The 20,852-nt window shown below is 42.9% G+C and overlaps 1 protein-coding gene across 1 annotated transcript in view; it reads left to right on the top strand.

Moving 5' to 3' along the window:
• Positions 1-16,439, top strand: part of LOC139312110 (regulator of G-protein signaling 2-like) — a 47,444-nt gene extending 31,005 nt beyond the window's left edge. Inside the window, exons 4-7 of the mRNA XM_070936649.1 lie at positions 1,142-1,207; positions 5,714-5,775; positions 9,794-9,960; positions 13,968-16,439. Coding sequence (XP_070792750.1) covers positions 1,142-1,207; positions 5,714-5,775; positions 9,794-9,960; positions 13,968-14,159 — 487 coding nt within the window. The 3' untranslated portion in view covers positions 14,160-16,439. The remainder of the gene's footprint in view (positions 1-1,141; positions 1,208-5,713; positions 5,776-9,793; positions 9,961-13,967) is intronic.
• The last annotated feature ends 4,413 nt before the right edge of the window (positions 16,440-20,852 follow it).

Genomic DNA, 20,852 nt, shown 5'->3' with positions numbered 1-20,852 from the left:
ATTCTATCGGCCTCCTGACTCTCAGCTGATTTGCTCTCAGCTGTTTTGCTCAGGGCTCTGCTGCTTGCTTGCAAAGAGTGCAGATTTTTTTCCCCCTATCTATGCTGAAAAATGAAACTGAAAGTAAAAGCCTACTTTACTGTTGCTGCAACATTGGAAAATTAGGCAGGCAGATTTCTTTTCTTTTTCCTCACCAAAAAAGGTAGGTGCAAACTACCTTTAGTGGAAAGGTAGTTTTCCCTAAAGAGGTAGTTCCTCTTTAGGGAAAAAGAGGAGAGTTCAAGATTTTAAAACACAAAAGAAAAAAAGCTCTATTTAAATAGGGAATTGTAATTATTGAGATACTATTAATTGTATATTGTGTTGAAAGCAGAAATGGTTAAATTGTGGTTTGGACACCCCCTTAGGGACTTTTTAGGAAACATGAAAGGACCACGGTAGACAGTTTAAGGTAAAAGGTATGGGGATTAGCGAGACTAACAACAGGATCAGGTAGAGTGTTCCAGACATTTACTACTCTTATTGCAGAAGTCATATTTCCTACAATCAAGATTAGAGCAAATTACATTTCAGTTTGAATCTATTGATAGCCCTTGTGTTATTACAGTTGAAATTAAAGTACTTATTTACAGGTAGGACATTTTGGTAAATAATCTTATGAACTAAGTATAGGTCGGAAAGTAGACGGCGTAGTTTGAGGTTATCCAGACCTAAAATTTCAAGCCTGGTGGTATAGGGAATTTTATTTCGAGCAGAAGATTTGAGTACTCTTCTAGTAAAATATCTCTAATGTATTGATGTCTGAAATACACTGAGGGTTCCAGGCAGGTGAGCAGTAACCTTCCCCTAAAGTGGGGCAGGAATGGAGATTTTGCAGTAATCTTCCCCTGGAGTGGGGTGGGAATGGAGATTAGTAGTAAAAAAATTTGAATTTCCCCACTGGGCTTGGTGCTGGGGATAGATTGGGGCAGCAGCTAAACCCAACTTTGGAGGCCCTTTTTCCAAACTGGCCATATCCATCTGGCCAACTGGCCTTCATATTCATCTCCCCGGCTTCCCCCGTTGCTTAACTTTCATGCCCTGAATTAGTGCATAGTTTGACTGTATCCCTGATTCCCCATATTTCATTTCTGTTTCTTAGAAAGAAGAACAAAAAAAATTTCCTAAGGTTGTGGAGCTCAGGAAATCAGGACCTCCAGTCGCTAAGGTAACCTCACTTGAAACCAGATTTCCCAACTGGGAATGGGAACCAAGAGATCGTGGTTGGGACAAGCTGCAATAAAGATATAAAGATAACTATGTCAGAAACTTTTCACGTTCCTGAAAACGCTGGCATTAGTGCTAAGAGACTATGTTTATGAACATAAGAGACTATGTTTATGAACATTTATGTTCAGGACCCTGAGTGGCGTAGGAGGCTAATGCCTCCTAAGGCAGCATTTAACATCCAGCTGCCTGCAATTACTGCGAGTTCAATTCTTACCAGGCTCAAGGTTGACTCAGCCTTCCATCCTTTCTAAGGTGGGTAAATTGAAGACCCAGTTTGTGGGGGCAATAAGCTGACTTTGTATAAATATACAAAAGTATGAAGGCTATTGCTTAACGCATTGTAAGCCGCCCTGAGTCTCCGGAGAAGGGCAGCATATAAATCAAATTAAAAAAAAAAAAAGAAAAAAAAAGGTAGTCCTCGAATTATGACCACAATTAAGCCCAAAATTTCTGTTGCTAAACGAGACAGTTAAGTGAGTTCTGCGTCATTTTTCAGCCTTTCTTGCCACAGTTGTTAAGTGACTCACTGCACTTGTTCAATTAGTAACATGGTTATTAAGCAAGTCTGGCTTCCCCGTTGACTTTGCTTGTCAGAAAGTTGCAAAAGTTGATCACGTGGACACTACCAGGACACTATGACCGTCATAATTATGAGCCTGTTGTCAAGCATCCAAATTTTGTTCCTTGGAGCATGGGGACGCTGCAACGGTTGTTAAGTATGAAAAACGGTTGTCAGCCACTCTTTTCAGTGCCGTTGTAACTTTGAATGGTCATTAAACGAATTGTTGTAAGCGGAGAACTATCTGTAGCCATTGTCTCTGTGACTCCAGACCAATTGCTTTCTAGAAACAATCCCCGGTCCATGGACCGACACTGGGCTGCAGCATGCCAGAAACAGGGCCGAGCAAACCAGCTATTCCCCATTTGTGGGATGCAGGTAGCACATGAAACCTTGACCCCTCTGGTCCATGGAAAAACTCTCTCCATGGAACTGGTCCCTGGTGCCCCAAAGGTTGGGGGCTGCTGCAATAGACCATTGCTAACCACTATGTCAACTCTGAAGCGAACCTGGCTGAAGCCATCTTGTGCTGCCTCATAGTTGCCACGAAGCCAGAGAAGGGGAAGGGAAGCCGGAAATAGATAGCCTGGCTATAGTCAAAACAGAAAAGTTTTCCCATGGGAACCAAGGTCATTGAAACAGGTGGCTGTTAGAAAATGAGAGGAGCCTGCCTTCCATTTTCATTGGACAATGTGATCAGTGACACCAGGAAGTGGGGAGTTTTATTCTTTTAATTAGGTGAAAACAGCACGCATGTGCGGGGGGTCGGGCAGCAGCACAGGGGGCATTGCATTATGGATGTGGGCACACGCAACACTCCCCCTCCACGCTGCGCCCACTTTTGGCACACGACAGCAAAAAGGTTTGCCATCACTGCACTGGGTCATTAACTAGCTTAGTTAAATGTATTTTGGAAATATATGCCGGTCTATTGATAGGCTACCAAACCAAATGTTCATTTTTCCCCCCCTCAGCAGAATCTGATTTTTAGAGGAGACATCCCATAAAAGAGGCAGTGCCTCCATCTATCTCCCTTTATTTATATCCAGGAACAGGGGAGGCTAGGGGGAAATTGCTTTTTCTCCAGGGCTAGATTCCTTGCAGAGTGCTGTTGAAAGGATGCCAAGAGCTCATAGAGCCTCAGGGCAGCAAGTGGAAGGCCCTTACGATGATAAACAGATAGATGGAGAGGAAGAGAGTGCCCTAGCCTAGAAAGCTTGATAGGTTATAAGCTGGCAACATTATGATTCTAATGGGCCTACATTTACTGTAATTTTATTACCTGTGGTTTGAATGTCCGGTATGTTGAAACAACCTTTTAGAGGCTACAGATGGTCTCCTGAATGGATCTCAATTTAGAGGAGAGCCTGAGATAACGTACTATCTCTGCCAGCCTTCTCCACTTTGCTAGCATCCAAATTGTGGGACTAAAACTCTCCATCATCCACAGCCACAGGTGAGCAGAGGGAAGCCTCGCAGCACCAGATCCACAATGAGTCTGAGGGCTGTAAAGAATAAGACAGATCCTCATTCAGCCAGCAACTGTAGCAGAGGCAAAAGGAACCAGCAACCTATAATAATAATAATAATAATAACAGAGTTGGAAGGGACCTTGGAGGTCTTCTAGTCCAACCCTCTGCTTAGGCAGGATGCCCGGTGTTATGTACGCACGTACGGAGTACCGTATTTGCATACTGGACGCTGATTGGTCCATCCAATGCTCTCTACATGGGGCTCCCCTTGAGGGGCACCCGGAGGCTCCAGCTGGTCCAGAACGCAGCAGCGCGGGTAGTGATGGGAGCAGCATGGCTCTCCCATGTAACACCATTCCTGCGCGAGCTGCACTGGCTCCCGGTGGTCTTCCGGGTGCGCTTCAAGGTGTTGGTTATCACCTTTAAAGCGCTCCATGGCATAGGGCCTAGCTATCTTCGAGACCGCCTGCTGCTACCGACGACCTCCCAGCGACCCGTGCGCTCCCACAGAGAGGGCCTCCTCAGGGTGCCATCAGCCAAATAATGTAGGCTGGTGACCCCCAGGGGGAGGGCCTTCTCTGTGGGGGCTCCCACCCTCTGGAATCAGCTCCCCCCAGAGATAAGGAGAATTCAAGACCTCAGTGCCTTCCGCCGTGCCCTTAAAACCCACTTTTTCCAGCAAGCCGGGCTGGCTTAGGAAGAAATTTTTTAAATCTTTAAATGTTTAATTGGTTTGTGGTTTTTTAAATTTTGGGCCAAATTTATATAGATTTTAATTGTTTTTAATATTTGTATTTCATGTTTTTAATTCTGGCTGTGCACCGCCCTGAGTCCTGAGGGAGAAGGGCGGTATATAAATTGAAAATAAATAAATAAATAAATAAATAAATAAATAAATAAATAAATAAATAAATAAATAAATAAATAAATAAATAAATAAATCAATCAATCAATCAATCAATCAATCTATCTATCTAGTGGCGGAAAAAATAAACCACTGTCAGTGGCCGGCTAGGCTGATGGAACTTTTTAAAAAGAGATCTCCGGCAGCCTGCCGGCGAATCTACTGGGATCGCGAGTCCATAATAAAGGTGCTGAAAGACTGTTCGCATCCTGCCTCTTCATTGCGCCCCCTCTATCTAACACCCTACACCACTTCAGACAAATGGTTATCCAACATCTTCTTAAAAACCTCCAGTGTTGGAGCATTCACAACTTCTGAAGGAAAAGTTGTTCCACTGATTAATTGTTCTAACTCTCAGGAAATTTCTCCTTAGTTCTAAATTGCTTCTCTCCTTGATTAATTTCCACCCATTGCTTCTTGTCCTGCCCTCAGGTGCTTTGGAAAATAGTTTGACTCCCTCTTCTTTGTGGCAACCCCTGGAATACTATTGTATCCAGAGGCCTGCAAATAATTTCTCTTTATTGCTAAGGGCTATATGGGGCTAGAGACAGGACAGTGAATTCTTGGCATTACTAGAGGGTGACAGTAATGGCATTCTACCTGATTTTCCTGTTTGGAGAGAACTAACCAGAAATTGTTCTGCTGCTTTTCAAAGTTTGCAATCGGTTTTCTGGGTCATGATTTTGAGGGGGGGTGGGGTCGGGGGTCACAAGGTCTACCAGAAAAGAGGTTGTATGGGTTGCACCTCATCCACGGATCGCCTCACTTGATGTCAAGAATAACCTGGATGTTTGGCTGCAGAAGAACCAGATAGGGTATTCTCTAAGAATAGCTGTGGAGTGGATGATTAAGTTACTGTGACCGAAGCAGGAAGTCTTTCAACCACAGAAAGTGAAATCAAAAGCTCTGCATATCTATCAGCTGACCAATGATAAGAGGGAAAAGGAGGAGTAAAAGAATGGAATGGAATGGAGTGGAGCGGAGCGGGATGGGATGGGATGGGATGGGATGGGATGGGATGGGATGGGATGGGATGGGATGGGATGGAATGGAATGGGAGTGGAGTGGAATGGAATAGAATAGAATAGAATAGAATAGAATAGAATAGAATAGAATAGAATAGAATAGAATAGAATAGAATAGAATAGAATAGAATAGAATAGGTTGGAAGGGACCTTGGAGGTCTTCTAGTCCAACCCCTGCTCAAGCAGGAAACCCTATGTCATTTCCAGAAAGATGCTGGAAGAACTTGCTAGCATGAAGCATGAATTTTGATCATGTGACCATGGGGATGCTGTCACAGTCATAAGTGTGGGAAAAATGGTCATAAGTCCATTCAGCGTCCATAAGTCCATTCAGCGATGTCGTAACTTTGAACGGTCACTAAATGAACTGTTGTAAGTTGAGGACTGCCTGCAATAGGATAACTCTTACTAACATTCTTTGGGCAAAGATCTCTCTCATCTGTCACATCTGTTTTCCAGTCACTCATGTTTGTTCTCTTTTCAGGCCAACTCCCGAGGAAGCCCAAGAATGGGCAGAATCTTTAGAAAAACTGCTACTACACCCATGTAAGTTTACACAAGCGGTTCGTCACCCTTTTAAAGGGATTGTTTGACAGACAGTTTTTACAGATTTCGCGGGTGTCTTTTTCACAGACTGGTGTTCGAAAATTTGGAGGTTAGTTAGTCATCCCGAGAAGCTTTGTTTATTTCAGATGGTTTCTTGGCACCAATGCAGCCCGCTTCGTAATCATAATCATTAACGTTGATTCCCAGAATTCCAACTGCTAGAGAGCAAAGGCCAATATGTAAATAACAGCCTTGTTCATAACAATTGCCCGGCCCTTGCCAAATGAGTTTAATCCTGTTTTCCTCAGAATCAAGCTTTCTCAGAAATCCTGTGGGACATGAAGAAAAGTCCAAATTAGTAGAGGAACAATCCAGCATACAGCAGAGCAAAAAGTAATTGGAATGGCTGAATTCCGATGAACTGGCTTATTTGGCAGGATATCCACCTGGCATCCTCTTTAGGTCAAGATTCAGCAACTTCCGCATTCCTAGGAACAGGACTGATGGCCAAAAGACATGTCGCTTTACGAATTCTTTGTTTTCAGGTCCGGATGTGATGTGAGCTTTACAGTAGTGGCCAAAATTGTGGGAACCTTTTTGGGAAAAGTGTATTTTTGAGGTTTGGTGGCTAATAACTCCACTTTTTTGGGGGGGAGTTTCAAGATAATCATATTCCACTGCTGGAATGGCCTGGGAATAGCCCAGACCTTAACTTAACCCAATTTATTTATTTATTTATTTATTTATTTTTCATATTTGTATACCGCCCTACTCCCGAAGGACTCAGGGCGGTGAACAGCCATAATAAATACAAATACATATAGAAGTTAAAAACTATTAAGAAACAGATTAAGTAATTTAGGCTCAAAGATTAAAAAACATCCAAATTTATCTAAAGAGGTTTAAAACCCAATTTAAAAGCCAGTTTAAAAGCCAATTAAAAAGGGAGAGTTAGGCCAGACCAGCTTGTTGGAATAGAAATGTTTTCAGGGCACGGCGGAATATGCGTAAGTCTTGGATGTTTCGTAACTCCGGGGGAAGCCCGTTCCAGATGGTAGGTGCCCCCACAGAAAAGGCTCTCCCCCTGGGGACCGTCAGTCGACATTGTTTGGCCGACGGCACCCTGAGGAGTCCCTCTCTATGGGAGCGAACTGGTCGGTGAGAGGCTATTGGTGGCAGGAGGCGGTCTCGTAAGTACCCTGGTCCTGAGCCATGGAGCGCTCTAAAGATAGTAACCAAAACCTTGAAGCGCACCCGGAAGACCACTGGGAGCCAGTGCAGCTCGCGCAGGAGGGGGGTTACATGAGAGCGCCACATTGCTCCCATTACCACCCGCGCGGCCGCATTCTGGACCAGTTGGAGCCTTCGGGTGCTTCTCAAGGGGAGCCCCATGTAGAGAGCATTACAATAATCCAGGCGTGAGGTGACAAGGGCGTGAGTGACCGTGCGTAACGAGTCCCGATTGAGCCGGCTAACGAAACTTGTTAGTCAGAAGTGACCCAGCAGTAAAACCCAGTTAACAGAAGCAATCCTTCAATCTTGGTTTCACATTAGAACAGCTGCAGAACTAAAAGATTTGGTTCACTCCATGGGAAGACGTTGTAAGGCCGTCATTCATGCTAAAGATGACATGGTGATAATTTTTGTATATCTCATTTTTTCTATGGTGATAATTTTTGTATATCTCATTTTTTCTACGTGTTTCACTTTTCTTCTTTATAACTGCTATTCTAATAGCAAATCCTTCATAAATGTTATTGCATTACATTCTTGATTAAATTATCTTTCCATTGATATATATTTTATGGTACTACTACTCCAAAAAAAATGGCGTTATTAGCTAGTTTTAGAAAATACACTTTTCCCAAAAGGTTTCCACAATTTTGGCCACTATTGTAATTCTCAGGGGATCTGCAGACCATCATGAGGGGCCTGGAAGTGGGGAATGAAATCATTTAATTGTTCCTGACAGTTAGAATAATTAATCAGTGGAACAACTTGACTCCAGAAGTTTTAAATGCTCCAACACTGGAAGTTTTTAAGAACAGATTGGATAACCATTTGTCTAAAGTGGTGTACGGTTTTCTGTCTAAGCAGGGGGTTGGACTAGAAGACCTTCAAGGTCCCTTCCAACTGTTATTCTATTCTATTCTATTCTATTCTATTCTATTCTATTCTATTCTATTCTATTCTATTCATTTAGGGCTCTAGATTAAATAATATACTGTTATGATTTTCTTGAACAGGACATGTTTTGGCTATGATCTAGGAATAGGTGAGAATGCCCCCTCTTTGGCATTAATACATAGCAGAGCTAGAAGAAAATCTTCCTTCTCTGGATTGAACTATACTGTACCTCCCATTATTCCCATCCCACAGTGCTTTTGGCTATGGTTGGAGATCATTGTAGTCGAACATAACTACAGGTCGTCCTTGACTTGCAACAGTTCATTTAGCGACCATTAAAGTTACAACAACACTGAAGAAAGCGTCTCATGACCATTTTTTCACCTTTTTACAACCATTGTTGTAAACCATTGAGGCATCTCCAGTGGTGGGATTCAGCCAATTCAGGCTCATTCGGGTAAACCGATTGTTAAATTGCTGGCTGGCGCCGTCCCTCTCTGCCCTGCCCCTTCCAGGAGTCCCCCCCGCGCCCCGTTTTGGCTCCTGGGAGGCCTACTAGGCCCAAAACAGGGCACGCGGGTGCGGCGCATTCCCCCCGCGATACATTTTTGCTCCCAGGAGGCTGCAGGGAGGCCTCCTTTTGTGACCTTCCAATCGGCAAAGTCAACGAGGAAGCCAGATTCACTTAACAACCACATTACTAACTTAACAGCTGCATCAATTCGCTTAACAACTGTGGCAAGGAAAGTCATAAAATGGGGCAAAATTTACTTTAACGACAGTCTTGCTTAGCAAGAGGAATTTGGGGCTCAATTGTGATCGTAAGTCGAGGACTACATGTAGCGAGGTTAACAAAAGCTATTACAGCTAATAGCTATCCTCATACATTGTTTTTATTTCATTTTTTTTTCCCTTCTGGTGGTTACAATATGAAACTCCAAACCACACAAGTGTTCACTAATAAAAAAAAATCATAACTCTTATTGAAAAAAAACACAGCATAAAAATCTATATAAAGAGGCTCATTATTAAGTATCATTCTCTCTGTGTTAAGTAGGTATTCAAGGGCAGCCTCTGCAGATCAGATTTTTAAGAGCTCATCATCCACAGAGCAATGCATAATTTTCAACAATTATAGAGAATCAAATATTTAGATAGCAATCTGCTATGCCTATCCCTAGACTGCGCTGTAGTAAGCTTCCCAAAATTCAGAGGGGGGTTTCATGTGGATTTGATGCTTCCGGAATGTCGCCACTCATTTCTTAAAAGTTTTGTGTCTTTGAGACAAGAGAGGTTTTATTTTAAAAAAAGTCTACAGGTAGTCCTCGACTTACGACCACAACTGCGCCCAAAAAATTTTGTTGGTAAGTGAGACAGTTATTCAGTGAGTTTTGCCCCATTTTACAACCTTTCTTGCCACTGTTGTTAAGTGAATCACTGCAGTTGTTAAGTCAGTAACAGGGTTATTAAGTGAATCTGGCTTTGCTTGTCAGAAGTTCGCAAAAAGGGATGACATGACCCCAGGACACTGCAACCGTCACAAATATGAGTCAGTTGCCAAGATCTGAATCACGTGACCATGGGAATGTTGCAATGGTCGTAAGTATGAAAAACTGTCATAAGTCACTTTTTTCAGTTCCATTGTAACTTTGAGCCATCACTAAACAAACTGCGGTAAATCAAGGACGACCTACTAACATCTTCTCTTGTCATAAAACATCCACTATCGCTTGGTAACCTGAAGTAGGGGGGAAAAAAATCCATGCAATAAAATGCAGAATTTATTCCAAGTGGAATTAATAGAATTTCTAAATATTTTACATAAAAAAAAAAAGAAAAAGAGGGGAAGATTTCAATAGATCGTTTTGGTCTGTTCATCTCCACATTATAGATGGTCGAGCTGCCTTCCATGCTTTCTTGAAATCAGAATTCAGCGAAGAGAACCTGGACTTCTGGATGGCCTGTGAAGATTATCGAAAACTCCGAGGGTGTGACAAACTCCAGGAGAGTGCAAAAAAGATTTTTGACCAATATATCACCATCCAAGCTCCAAAAGAGGTAGGGGAATATTAAAGTTTCCTTTGAATTTATAGACTCGGTGTGAAATGGTATGGACTTGTTAGAGAAAACCATTATTCCATGCTTTGCATTTTATCAATACACATACCGTATTTTTCGGAGTATAAGACGCACCTTTTTCCCCCAAAAAGGAGGATGAAAATCTGGGTGCGTCTTATACTCTGAATGTAGCCCCACCCAGCTTCTCAAAGGGAGGTTTCAGAGGCTGTAAAAAGCATCAGAAAAGAAGCTTCAGAAAAGAAGCCCCCAAAACAGAGCTTCAGAGGCTTTTTTTCTGAAGCTCTGTTTCAGAAGTTTCAGAGGCAGAAAAAAAAGCAAGGTGCAGAGCTCACAACCAAGGAACCTGTTGCTAAAGTTCACCTCTGGGAACAGCTGATTGGGGGTATTCCGATCCACCTGCCAATCAGCTTTTTTCTTATTTTCCTCCCCAAAAACTAAGGTGCTTCTTATACTCTGAAAAATACGGTATGTTGCAACAGAGTTCATAACAGAACAACAGAGTTGGAAGGGACCTTGGAGGTCTTCTAGTCCAACCCCCTGCTCAAGCAGGAGACCCTATACCATTCCAGACAAGTGGCTGTGCAATCTCTTCTTAAAAACCTCCAGTGATGAAGCACCAGAGGTCGTATTCAGCCGGTTCATACGGGTTCAGGCGAACCGGTAGCGGAAATCGCTCACTCTATGCTGTCCCATTTAGGCACATTTTTTAAGTCGGGTGCGTGTGCAGAAGATGCACACACAAGCAAAGCACATGAGTGGAAGGCTGGGCGCATACGTGGAAGGCACGTGTGTGCAGTGAACCGGTGGTAACAAAATGTGAAACCCACCGCTGTGGAGCACCCACAACTTCTGAAGGGAAGCAATTCCACTGGTTCATTGTTCCCACTGTCAGGAAGTTTCTCCTTAGTTCTAGGTTGTTTCTCTCCTTAGTTAGTTTCCATCCATTGCTTCTTGCCTGGCCTTCTGGTGTTTTGGAGAATAGCTTGATTCCCTCTTCTCTGTGGCAGCCCCTCAAATATTGGGACACTGCTATCATGTCACCCATAGTTCTTCTTTTCACCAGACTATGCATATCCCAATTCCTGCAATCGTTCTTCGTGTTTTAGCCTCCAGCAGCCCCCTAATCATCTTTGTTGCTCTTCTCTGCATGCCTGCATACGTATTGCCGCATATATAGCAGTGGTGAAATGTAAAATTTGTTACTACCGGTTCTGTGGGAATGGCTTGATGGCGGTGTGTGTGTGTGTGTGTGTGTGTGTAATGAGACTGGTTGAGTATGGCCAACTTCCTTTTTTTTTTAAAGCATTTTTTCTACGACCTTAAGAGGTTGCAGAAAAAAATGCTTTTAAAAGCCTCTGATGATCAGGCAACTCAGCTGGGATCGTCAGAGGCTTTTAAAGGCATTTTTTTTCCTATAATCTCTTCGGCCGAAGAGGTTGTAGAAAAAATGCTTTTAAAAAGCCTCTGACAATCCCACCTGAGCCGCGCGATCATCAGAGGCTTTTTTTTTTACTTTTAAAAGCATTTTTTCGGCCGAAGAGGTTATAGAAAAAATGCTTTTAAAAGTAAAAAAAATAAAAAGCCTCTGATGATTGTGTGGCTCAGCTGGCCATTGGGGGGGGGGGGGCGGCAGGGATTTTTGCTACCAGTTCTCCAAACCACCCGCCACCATCGCTACTGGTCCGAACCGGGAGCATTTCACCCATGATATATAGGCATTTCAAATTTTTGTATTTCATCATTTGAATAGATTTTTTTTTCTTATTCCTTTCTTACAAAGTTTTTTTTTCTTTGTACTAATCCAGACAAACGGGTGTCTCTGTACCAAGCCACACAGAACAAATCTCATATATTCATGCTGGTGGCCAATCAAATAGAATAGAAAATAGAATAGAATAGAATAGAATAGAATAGAATAGAATAGAATAGAATAGAATAGAATAGAATAGAATAGAATAGAATAGAATAGAATAGAATAGAATAGAATAACAGAGTTGGAAGGGACCTTAGAGGTCTTCTAGTCCAACCCCATGCCCAGGCAGGAAACCCTACACCACTTCAGACAAATGGTTATCCAATCTCTTCTTTAAAACTTCCAGTGTTGGAGCATTCACAACTTCTGGAGGCAAGTGGTTCCACTGATTCATTGTTCTAACTGTCAGGAAATTTCTCCTTAGTTCTAAGTTGCTTCTCTCCTTGATTAGTTTCCACCCATTGCTTCTTGTCCTACCTTCAGGTGCTTTGGAGAATAGTTTGACTCCCTCTTCTTTGTGGCAGCCCCTGAGATATTGGAACACTGCTATCATGTCTCCCCTAGTCCTTCTTTTCATATTGACCTTGCTTTTTTGTAGTGCTTTGTCATGATCCGTGTGTCCTTTGGAAAGCTAGAAAGGAAGGGATGCCAATGAAATGAAAGATTCAAAACAGTGCTTCACAGTGGCATTGTCAACCCTGAAGTGAACCTGGCTGAAGCCATCTTGGAGGCTTCAGGGTTGCCACGCAACGGTGGGAGGGGAGAAATAGTTAGATGGGGTTTTGTAGCCTGAACAATAAAGTTTTCCTGTGGGAACCAAGGACATTCTCACAGGTGGCTGGCCAGAGGAGGAGCAAGTAACCAAGCAACCAGCCAGCACCCAGATTGGACAGCGTGACCAGTGACTTGGGGGGGAAAGGGGAAACTTTTACTTTTAATCAGGTGAAAGCCACGAGAAAATTCAGAGTCGGCTTTCACCAATTGTGCCAATATGAAGTGTCCAATAAACTGTTCCTTGAGGAACCTGCCTATCTCGGAGTTCTGATTTCTATGGGTGCATTACTTGAAACGCTGACAGATATGATGGAGGAGGTGAATGCATTTCTCCAGTTGTTTTTCTGAACCAGAGAGTCCCTGGGCTCTGCTGTTGTTTTCAAGAGATTAGCAAAGAGGAAGTCAGAGAATGACGTTAATACTCAGACAGGGTTGTCGAGGACAGTACAGTGCCATATCATTGCACCTGTTCCTCCTACTGCTCAGCTAATTTTAGGACTATACTGTATGTCACTGAAAGTTGCAGGACATCTAACTTGGAAACATCCAGCTTTCCTTGGATTTATGACTTCAATTTTGGTCCTAAGTCAATTCAAATCTTTATTCAACATATGTACAATGAGATTGGTTGAGCTCCCTCAGTGCACCCACCCCAACACAATACCACTCACAGTGAAGACAGAAAATCCCTAACCCAATAAATCATATTAACAAAACACTCAGTCCTATTGTACCAGTGTCAAGACAGTTGATAAGAAGGTCACACCACACAATCATGCCTCATTTTACAACCTTTTTTGTAGCGGTCATTAAGCAAACTTGGCAATCATGAAGTTTGGCAGAAACTGGAATTAAACACCGATTTCTGGCAAAAATGTTGTAAATTTTTAAGGTTTAGAAGTATGGAAAATAAAATAAAATAAAATAAAATAAAATAAAATAAAATAAAATAAAATAAAATAAAATAAAATAAAATAAAATAAAATAAAAAATAAATATTGTGTTTCCCCAAAAATAAGACCTTGTCTTATATTTTTTTGAACCCTGAAATAAGCACTTGGCCTTATTTCCATGCGCTCAAAAGCCCAATTGGGCTTATTATCAGGGGATGTCTTATTTTGGGGGAAACAGGGTAATAATAATAATAATAATAATAATAATAATAATAATAATAATAATAATAATAATAATAATGAATTTCTTCAACCAGATGCAATTGAAGGGAGGGAGGCCCACTAACATGCCAGCTGAGTCAACACGTGTTCTGGATCAGCATTTATTGATTAATAATCTTTATCTGCAGGTTTCTAAATTTTGAACTCACAACATCTTTAGTTTCCAGTCCCTGAGGGGATTTTTTTTCCCCCCGGCTCCTGCAAATAAGTTTTATTCGTGTTTAAACAAATCACAGCTGCAGCCACTTTGTATCGTGTGGATAATCATTTGCATTTAATTTCAGGTGAACCTTGATTCCCAGACCAGAGATGTCACCAATCGGAACATTTTGCTCCCCACCCGGTCTTGCTTTGACCAAGCCCAAAGGAGGATCTTCGGGTTGATGGAGAAAGATTCTTATCCTAGATTCCTTCGTTCTTTCGTCTATCAAGATCTGGTACAGCCTGATAAAGAGCAGCCGAATGGCCCCTTGTAAACCTGCCGTATTCGCCCTTCCTCTTCTTTTCAAGCCCACCTAACAAAGGAGACACTTGGAGACGGCTTTGCTGTTCTGGATACGGACAAGCCAAGGAAGTTTGGGAGAAATGGACTGCCTATTCTGTTGAGATGGCGAACGTGCCCCGTTCATAAACATTATAGAGGATAAAAGAGATGATGGACTCTTGCTCATTTGGCACTGGATAAGTGGCTTTGAGGGGTCCTTGGTGCTCTCTGAGCTTGCTTGTTTTCTTGTAGACCTTTAATTCCCCAAACTAGGTAACATCATCAGTGCTAGTACAAGTGGCTTTTTTGGGGACTTCAGTAAAATATTAGAATTCTAGAAGGACAAGCGGAAATCGTGCCCGTTTTGTTCGTACCAAAACGAACGAAAGCAACTTTATGTCAGGGCCTATAAAGCTGGGTGATGCCTGCACTGCTGCTGGGATGATATTGCTCAGGTTGGAAAAATGAAATTGTTAGCTGCCTAGTGTATTTATAAGTCTGTTTCAGCTTGTTTCTCCTCCGACGGGCAGAATTTCTCCAATGTCTTAGAGAAGAGTGTTTTCCGTACCCTGTCGTTATAGAAATAATTTGGGATTGAGGTTGGGACCTTCGTGTGTTTGTCACCCTCGGTGTGTGAAATTAGGCATTTTATAGACTGCCTAGAACAGGGTCTCTCCCACCTGCAGGCCGCGGACCACTAATGGGCCGTGAGGGGTTTGTAACCGGGCTGTCGAAACGGCCAATGCGCGTGCACTCCTGAGCGGCAGGTGTGTGTGCATGCCACTCATACAAATGGAGCTGCTCACATGCGCGCTTGCTAGCCGCTCACACGGAAACATCCCTTCTCCCCCTCCCTCCTGTCGGTCAGCAAAGCTGGAAACATTGGCGAATTCTGGCCTAGGAAATGTATAGAAAGCCAAAAATGGGACGTCGAAGCATGAAACGCTTAATGTTTCACAGATTTCCTGGGCACTCAATGCAATGCCAAAAGGCAAACAGGCAAAGGATAAAATACTCCCACTGAAAAGGCATTCTAGGATTCCTTATTGCAACATGTAGGTCAGAAATGGTATTCTTCTCTTATTTATGTTTTTTCAGTAGGAAAAGTCCTGTTGTACATTGCATGTCTTCTATCATTTTGATCTACGTCTTTTCAGTAAAGGGTTAGGATTAGGGTTAAGTATGAAAGGAGAGTCATGACTTTTCGTGACTCTCTTTTTCATCCTTTGCCTAAATAGTTTTTGTCAGTCTGCATAATGCCTAGGTATTATATACAATGCCTGGGAAATTTATACTGGTAATCCTTGACGTACAACACTTCATTTAAGAGCCGTGGCAGCGCAGTGGTTAGAATGCAGTACTGCAGGCTACTTCTGCTGACTGCCGGCTGCCTGAAATTTGGCAGTTCAAATCTCACCAGGCTCAAGGTTGACTCAGCTTTCCATCCTTCCAAGGTCGGTAAAATGAGGACCCAGATTGTTGGGGGGCAAATATGCTGACTGTGTAAACCGCTTAGAGAGGGCTGTAAAGCACTGTGAAGCGGTATATAAGTCTAAGTACTATTGCTGTTTAGCGACCACTAGAAATTAACAGCACTGAAAAAAGCGACATGGCCATTTTTTACACTTGTGTCTGTTGCAACACCCCTACGATCACATGATCAAAATTTAGACATTTGGCAATTGACTCATATTTATGACAGTTGCAGTGTCCCGAGATCATGTGATTACCTTTTGCAGTCTTCTCCAGAGCAAAGTCAATGGGGAAGATGAATTCACTTAACAACCACGTTAGTAATTTAACAACTTCAGTGATTCACTTAACAACCGTGGCAAGAAAGGTCATAAAATGAGGCAACATTCGCTTAACAACTGTCTCAACAACAGGGGGTCCATTTTGGTCATAAGTAGAGGACTACCTGAATAGAATATTTAAAGTAACACAGACATTTTCATCCTTTGCCTGAAAACGTCATGCGTTCTATAGATTTCCTCGGCACTCTATATACAATGCCAACTTTTCGCACATTGCCGGTTAACATCTTCCCAAGGAAATTCTGCCTCCGTTCCCTCCCCAAGTTCATACTGTGCCCGTGTGGAATTTGGTGGGGTGTCTGGCATTGACAATCGAACATTCCTCAAGAAGGAATGGCAGGAATGTCATAAGAATGCAGTACATGATTCTTTTCAAATTTCCAGGTGAATAGAAGCTGGAAGCATGACTCTGTAGCTGTCAAGTCTGCCCTAGCTGGGCACGACCAAAGAATTAAAAACGGTTCAGTAAAGTCTCTTTATTGTTTGGCGTAAATAGGGAACCTTGGAAAGTGTGTTAGGAATTTTCCAGCCTCGTTGATTATCAGTCTCTCTGAAGATGCTTTTCCTGCCATCCTTCTCCTCACCTGGACTGAGTTGCCGATGATGAGATAAGGTTTCAACTGATTCACCCGTTGAAATCTTCCACTGCTTCCCCGGCCTTTACACAACCCCTCACACTGGCCTAGGGACTCCGTGGTCAGACTTTCTGTATGCATTTGGACAAGGGTGGGCTTCAAAAATTTTAGCAAGGGAATCTCTGCCTGGTTACTGGGTGGGCGTGGCCTAGTTGGCCTCCTGCACCACGGCGGGGTGTGTGTGTTTTTGCCCTCCCCAGGCTCCAGAGGCTTTCCTCGAGCCTCTGGGAGGGCAAAAACTGCCTCCGCAGGCTCCAGAGGCCAGAAACAAGCCCGTTTCCGGCCTTCCCAAACTTCCAGTAGGCCTGTTTTTTTTCCCTCCCCGAGCCGCCACGCATGCCCTGCACTTACCTGCATCCAAAATGGACCACGTGGGGACTCCTGGGAGGGGAGGGATGGGGTGGGCGGGGCCAGCCAGGAGTGGGATTTGGAGGTTCTCCAAACTACACAGAATCTTAGCTAGAGGTTCTCCTGAACCCTTGCAAACCCCCAGCAACCCACCCCTGCATTTGGACCTCAGAAGCTTCCTGAAGCACCAAAACGGAACAAAAAAGGATGGCGGCCTTCCAGTATGTGAGCCTAAGCTATCTTGAAGAAGATCTGAGATTGTTATTCTCTGTTTTTGAGGTACCTCAAGACAGGCCACCTTCTTCTCTTTCAAGATGCGCTACATTTGCTGGTTCACAATTCATGCCTCGTTTTGCCTGTCAGATAAAAATGAATAGTGTTCCGCTTTTTTAGCTAAGCTGAAGAAACATTTGCTTCTCTCTTGATACTGCAGTAACAGCTGAAACAGCCATGGTATTTCTTCTCCGAAAGTCCTGCCTTCCAGTAGCATCTAACGTGTAAGAACTGCGGAGGACTAAATCTAGTTTGTTAACTTGGATTCAGTTCCCACCCGGATGAATAAGCTCTCAAACACAGTAATTGGCAAGAAGGTTAGAGTCTGAGGTGGGCCAAATTTAGTAGGTCTACTAAATTTAGTAATCTTCTGAGCCAGCTAGAGCAGGATAAGCAAGCAATGTAATCATGGACCTCTCTTCCATTGGTAGAGAATTGTATTAAATGACCTCATCAGCCTTCCCAGATAAAGTACACCAGAAACAACCGGATGAGCTATTTATTGCAATGCTACATTAACAGAATCTTGCAAGTCTGAAAATACACATCTCCCACCCCCCTCTCTCCTTTACAGTCTGAGAAATTAGGGAGGTTCCCTTCTGAGCCTCTTTCTCTGTCCATTATGCAGCTGCTGGTTATGCCCTCTCTTCTCTGACCATTCTCTAGGCAGCATCTCTTCCTCCCACCCTGTCTCCCAAGGCCTTTCTCATGCACCATTACAGACCTTTAAAAATACCTTCCAACTCAATGTTAATTTCACTTTGGCTTTCAATGCAAGATGCTAGCTTACTCAAATGAGCTCAGAGATGGCAGGAGGGAAATGTGGGTGTCAGGGTTCCAAGGAACATCCCCAACGAAATAAAGCTCTGAGGCCTGAGGTTCCTCAAAGCTCCAATTTATTAGAGATGTCATGTTGGCACATCTGGGAAAACCCGAATCTGAAAGCTTCCAGGTTTTCTCCACCCAGCTAACAGTTCACAGCCCTGTCCCACACCCACAAGTTCATCACGTTGTCCAATCAACTCTTCACACTCAACTGGATAGAATCTTCAGGCAGTCTCCATCAGATGGAGGCAAAAGTCCTTGAATACGGAATGTTGTTATGACTAACTTTCTACCGCTCCAACAACAACCCCCTCCCAACTTCCCCAGCTAAAATATGTGGCAGTTTAGAAGCAAAAAAGAAAATTGTCTTCCAAAACTGACAGTGGGTTACGTCAGTCAGGAAGCTAGCTGAACCTTAAATAATCATTGGACACCCCAGGAACAGCCTGGTTTTCTCCAGATACAACCAATTCCAGTGCCACTTCATGATCCAGTTGAATAAGAGACATTCCAGCCCAATCTCCGTTTGAGTACGGTCTTTGAGTACGGTCCTGCATGGTCTACATCCAGGTTTGCAATGAACTCAGTTACAAAGGTAAACTCTGCTAAGGTTTATTTTTTGCCAGAGTTTCAAAGATGTCACTTGCTGTTGTACTTATTAAAGTCCTTTAATGGGAATATCATTACTCAGAAAGCCAGTAGGGGGTGATGAGTGTCCTCTTATTTTGCTTGCAATCACAGATGACACCTGGTGGCCTATTCCCCAACCTGCCTGCCAGATATATTGAGCAACAGCTCCAGTCATTCCCAGGGGCTGTTGTCTTATGTTGTGGCACAGATTGGGGAGGATGTTTATGTGTTGAAATATTTTTTTTAACACTACCTCAGTCTTAAAAGTTTCCAGAAGCCACAACAGCAACAAGCCAAGCAGAAATACAGTGATCCGAGAATTACATTATAATTGGATATTGCAGATTTGGTATCGGTAGCTCTCCCACCAATCAGGTGATGGTTGGCCAATGGTTTCTTCCTGTAGGGTGAATTATGTTTGTGCTGGGACATGCAGCTTGGTGTGTCCATGCGCCTTGGTGGCGCAGTGGTTAGAATGCAGTACGGCAGGCTAATTCTGCCCACTGCCAGCAGTTCAATTCTGACTGGCTCAAGGTTGGCTCAGCCTTCCATCCTCCTGAGGTCAGTAAAATGAGGATCCAGATTCTTGGGGGCAATATGCTGACTCTGTAAACCGTTTAGGGCTTTAAGGTACTATGAAGTGGTATATCAGTCTAAGTGCTATCGCTACATGTTTAGCTGGAATAATTTCTCAGCATTTCTGCGTGCAGGTTACTTCACTGAGTGTTTCATTTCACATCAGAAACACAGTGGTTACCTGTACAATTACAAGGGTGGTGGTATTTATTTTTAAATGGACATACTTATTTATTTATTTATTTATTGGTTCGATTTATATGCTGCCCTTCTCCGGAGACTCAGGGCGGCTTACAATGCGTTAAGCAATAGCCTTCATACTTTTGTATATACCTACTTAGTAGGGTTTTCGGTCCCCCCTAAGCGGTGTTCTTTTTTTATACAAAATTAGTTTATTGCCCCCACAATCCGGGTCCTCATTTTACCTACCTCGGAAGGATGGAAGGCTGAGTCAACCTTGAGCCTGGTGAGATTTGAACTTGTAGTAATTGCAGGCAGCTGGTGCTATTTAACAGCACTTTAGTCTGCTGCGCCACTAAGGCTCTTAATAATAATAATAATTAATAATTATAATATAATAATATAATAATAATAATACAGGTGATCCGCGACTCTTGGCTCAATTGTGGTCATAAGTTGAGGACTACCTCTATAAGAAGATACCGTGTTTCCCCAAGGTTTGAGGTTATGTGCTCAAAAAGACACATAAGAGCTTATTTTCTGGTTAGGTCTTATTTTGGGGAAAATACGGAACCAAATGCACCCATCTGGCTGACAATCTTAACTGGGGCTTATTTTGGGCGTAGGACTTATATTACGAGCATCCTGAAAAATCATGCTAGGACTTATTTTAAGGTTGGGTTTTATTTTTGGGGAAACAGGGTATCTGAACATGGTTCTTTCAGTTTAGCATTTATATTCCACCATGCTGGCTGCATTCACACAGCATCCCAAGCTGTGTTACTTTTAACTTGCATCAACAATAAATCATAAACGGCCCAGAGTTGCTCTGTTGGGAGGAGCTGGGCAGTTTCTAATATGAAATGGAAATTAATTAATTAATTAATTAATTAATTAATTAATTAACCTCTTTAATTCACACAACATGTTCCAAACTGTGGCCTAGATTCATCTCGGTGCAATATTACTTTTGGCTAGGCTTTTTCTGCGGATGAGAGTCAGTGAATAAATTTCGATATGATTTAGAGCCGTGGTGGCGCAGTGGTTAGAATGCAGCATTGCAGGCTAATTCTGCCGATTGCCAGCAGTTCGATTCTCACCGGCTCAAGGTTGACTCAACTTTCCATTCTTTCGAAGTCAATAAAATAAAATGAGGACCCCGATTGTGGGGGGCAATAGGCTGATTCTGTAAACTGCTTAAGAGAGGGCTGTAAAGTACTATGAAGTGGTATACAAGACTAATTGCTATTGCTAAATATAGTTGGAAACTAATCAAGGAGAGGAGCAACCTGGAATTATGGAGACACTTCCTAACAGTGAGGACAATTAATCAGTGGAACAGCTTTACCTTCAGAAGTTGTGGGTGCTTCATCACTGGAAGTTTTTAAGAAGAGACTGGACAGT

The sequence above is a fragment of the Pituophis catenifer genome, unplaced genomic scaffold (assembly GCF_029215685.1).
Source record: "Pituophis catenifer annectens isolate HBS135680 unplaced genomic scaffold, rPitCat1.0.hap2 SCAF_2, whole genome shotgun sequence".
NCBI lineage: Eukaryota > Metazoa > Chordata > Lepidosauria > Squamata > Colubridae > Pituophis > Pituophis catenifer.
This window is presented reverse-complemented; position numbering and strand designations above follow the sequence as displayed.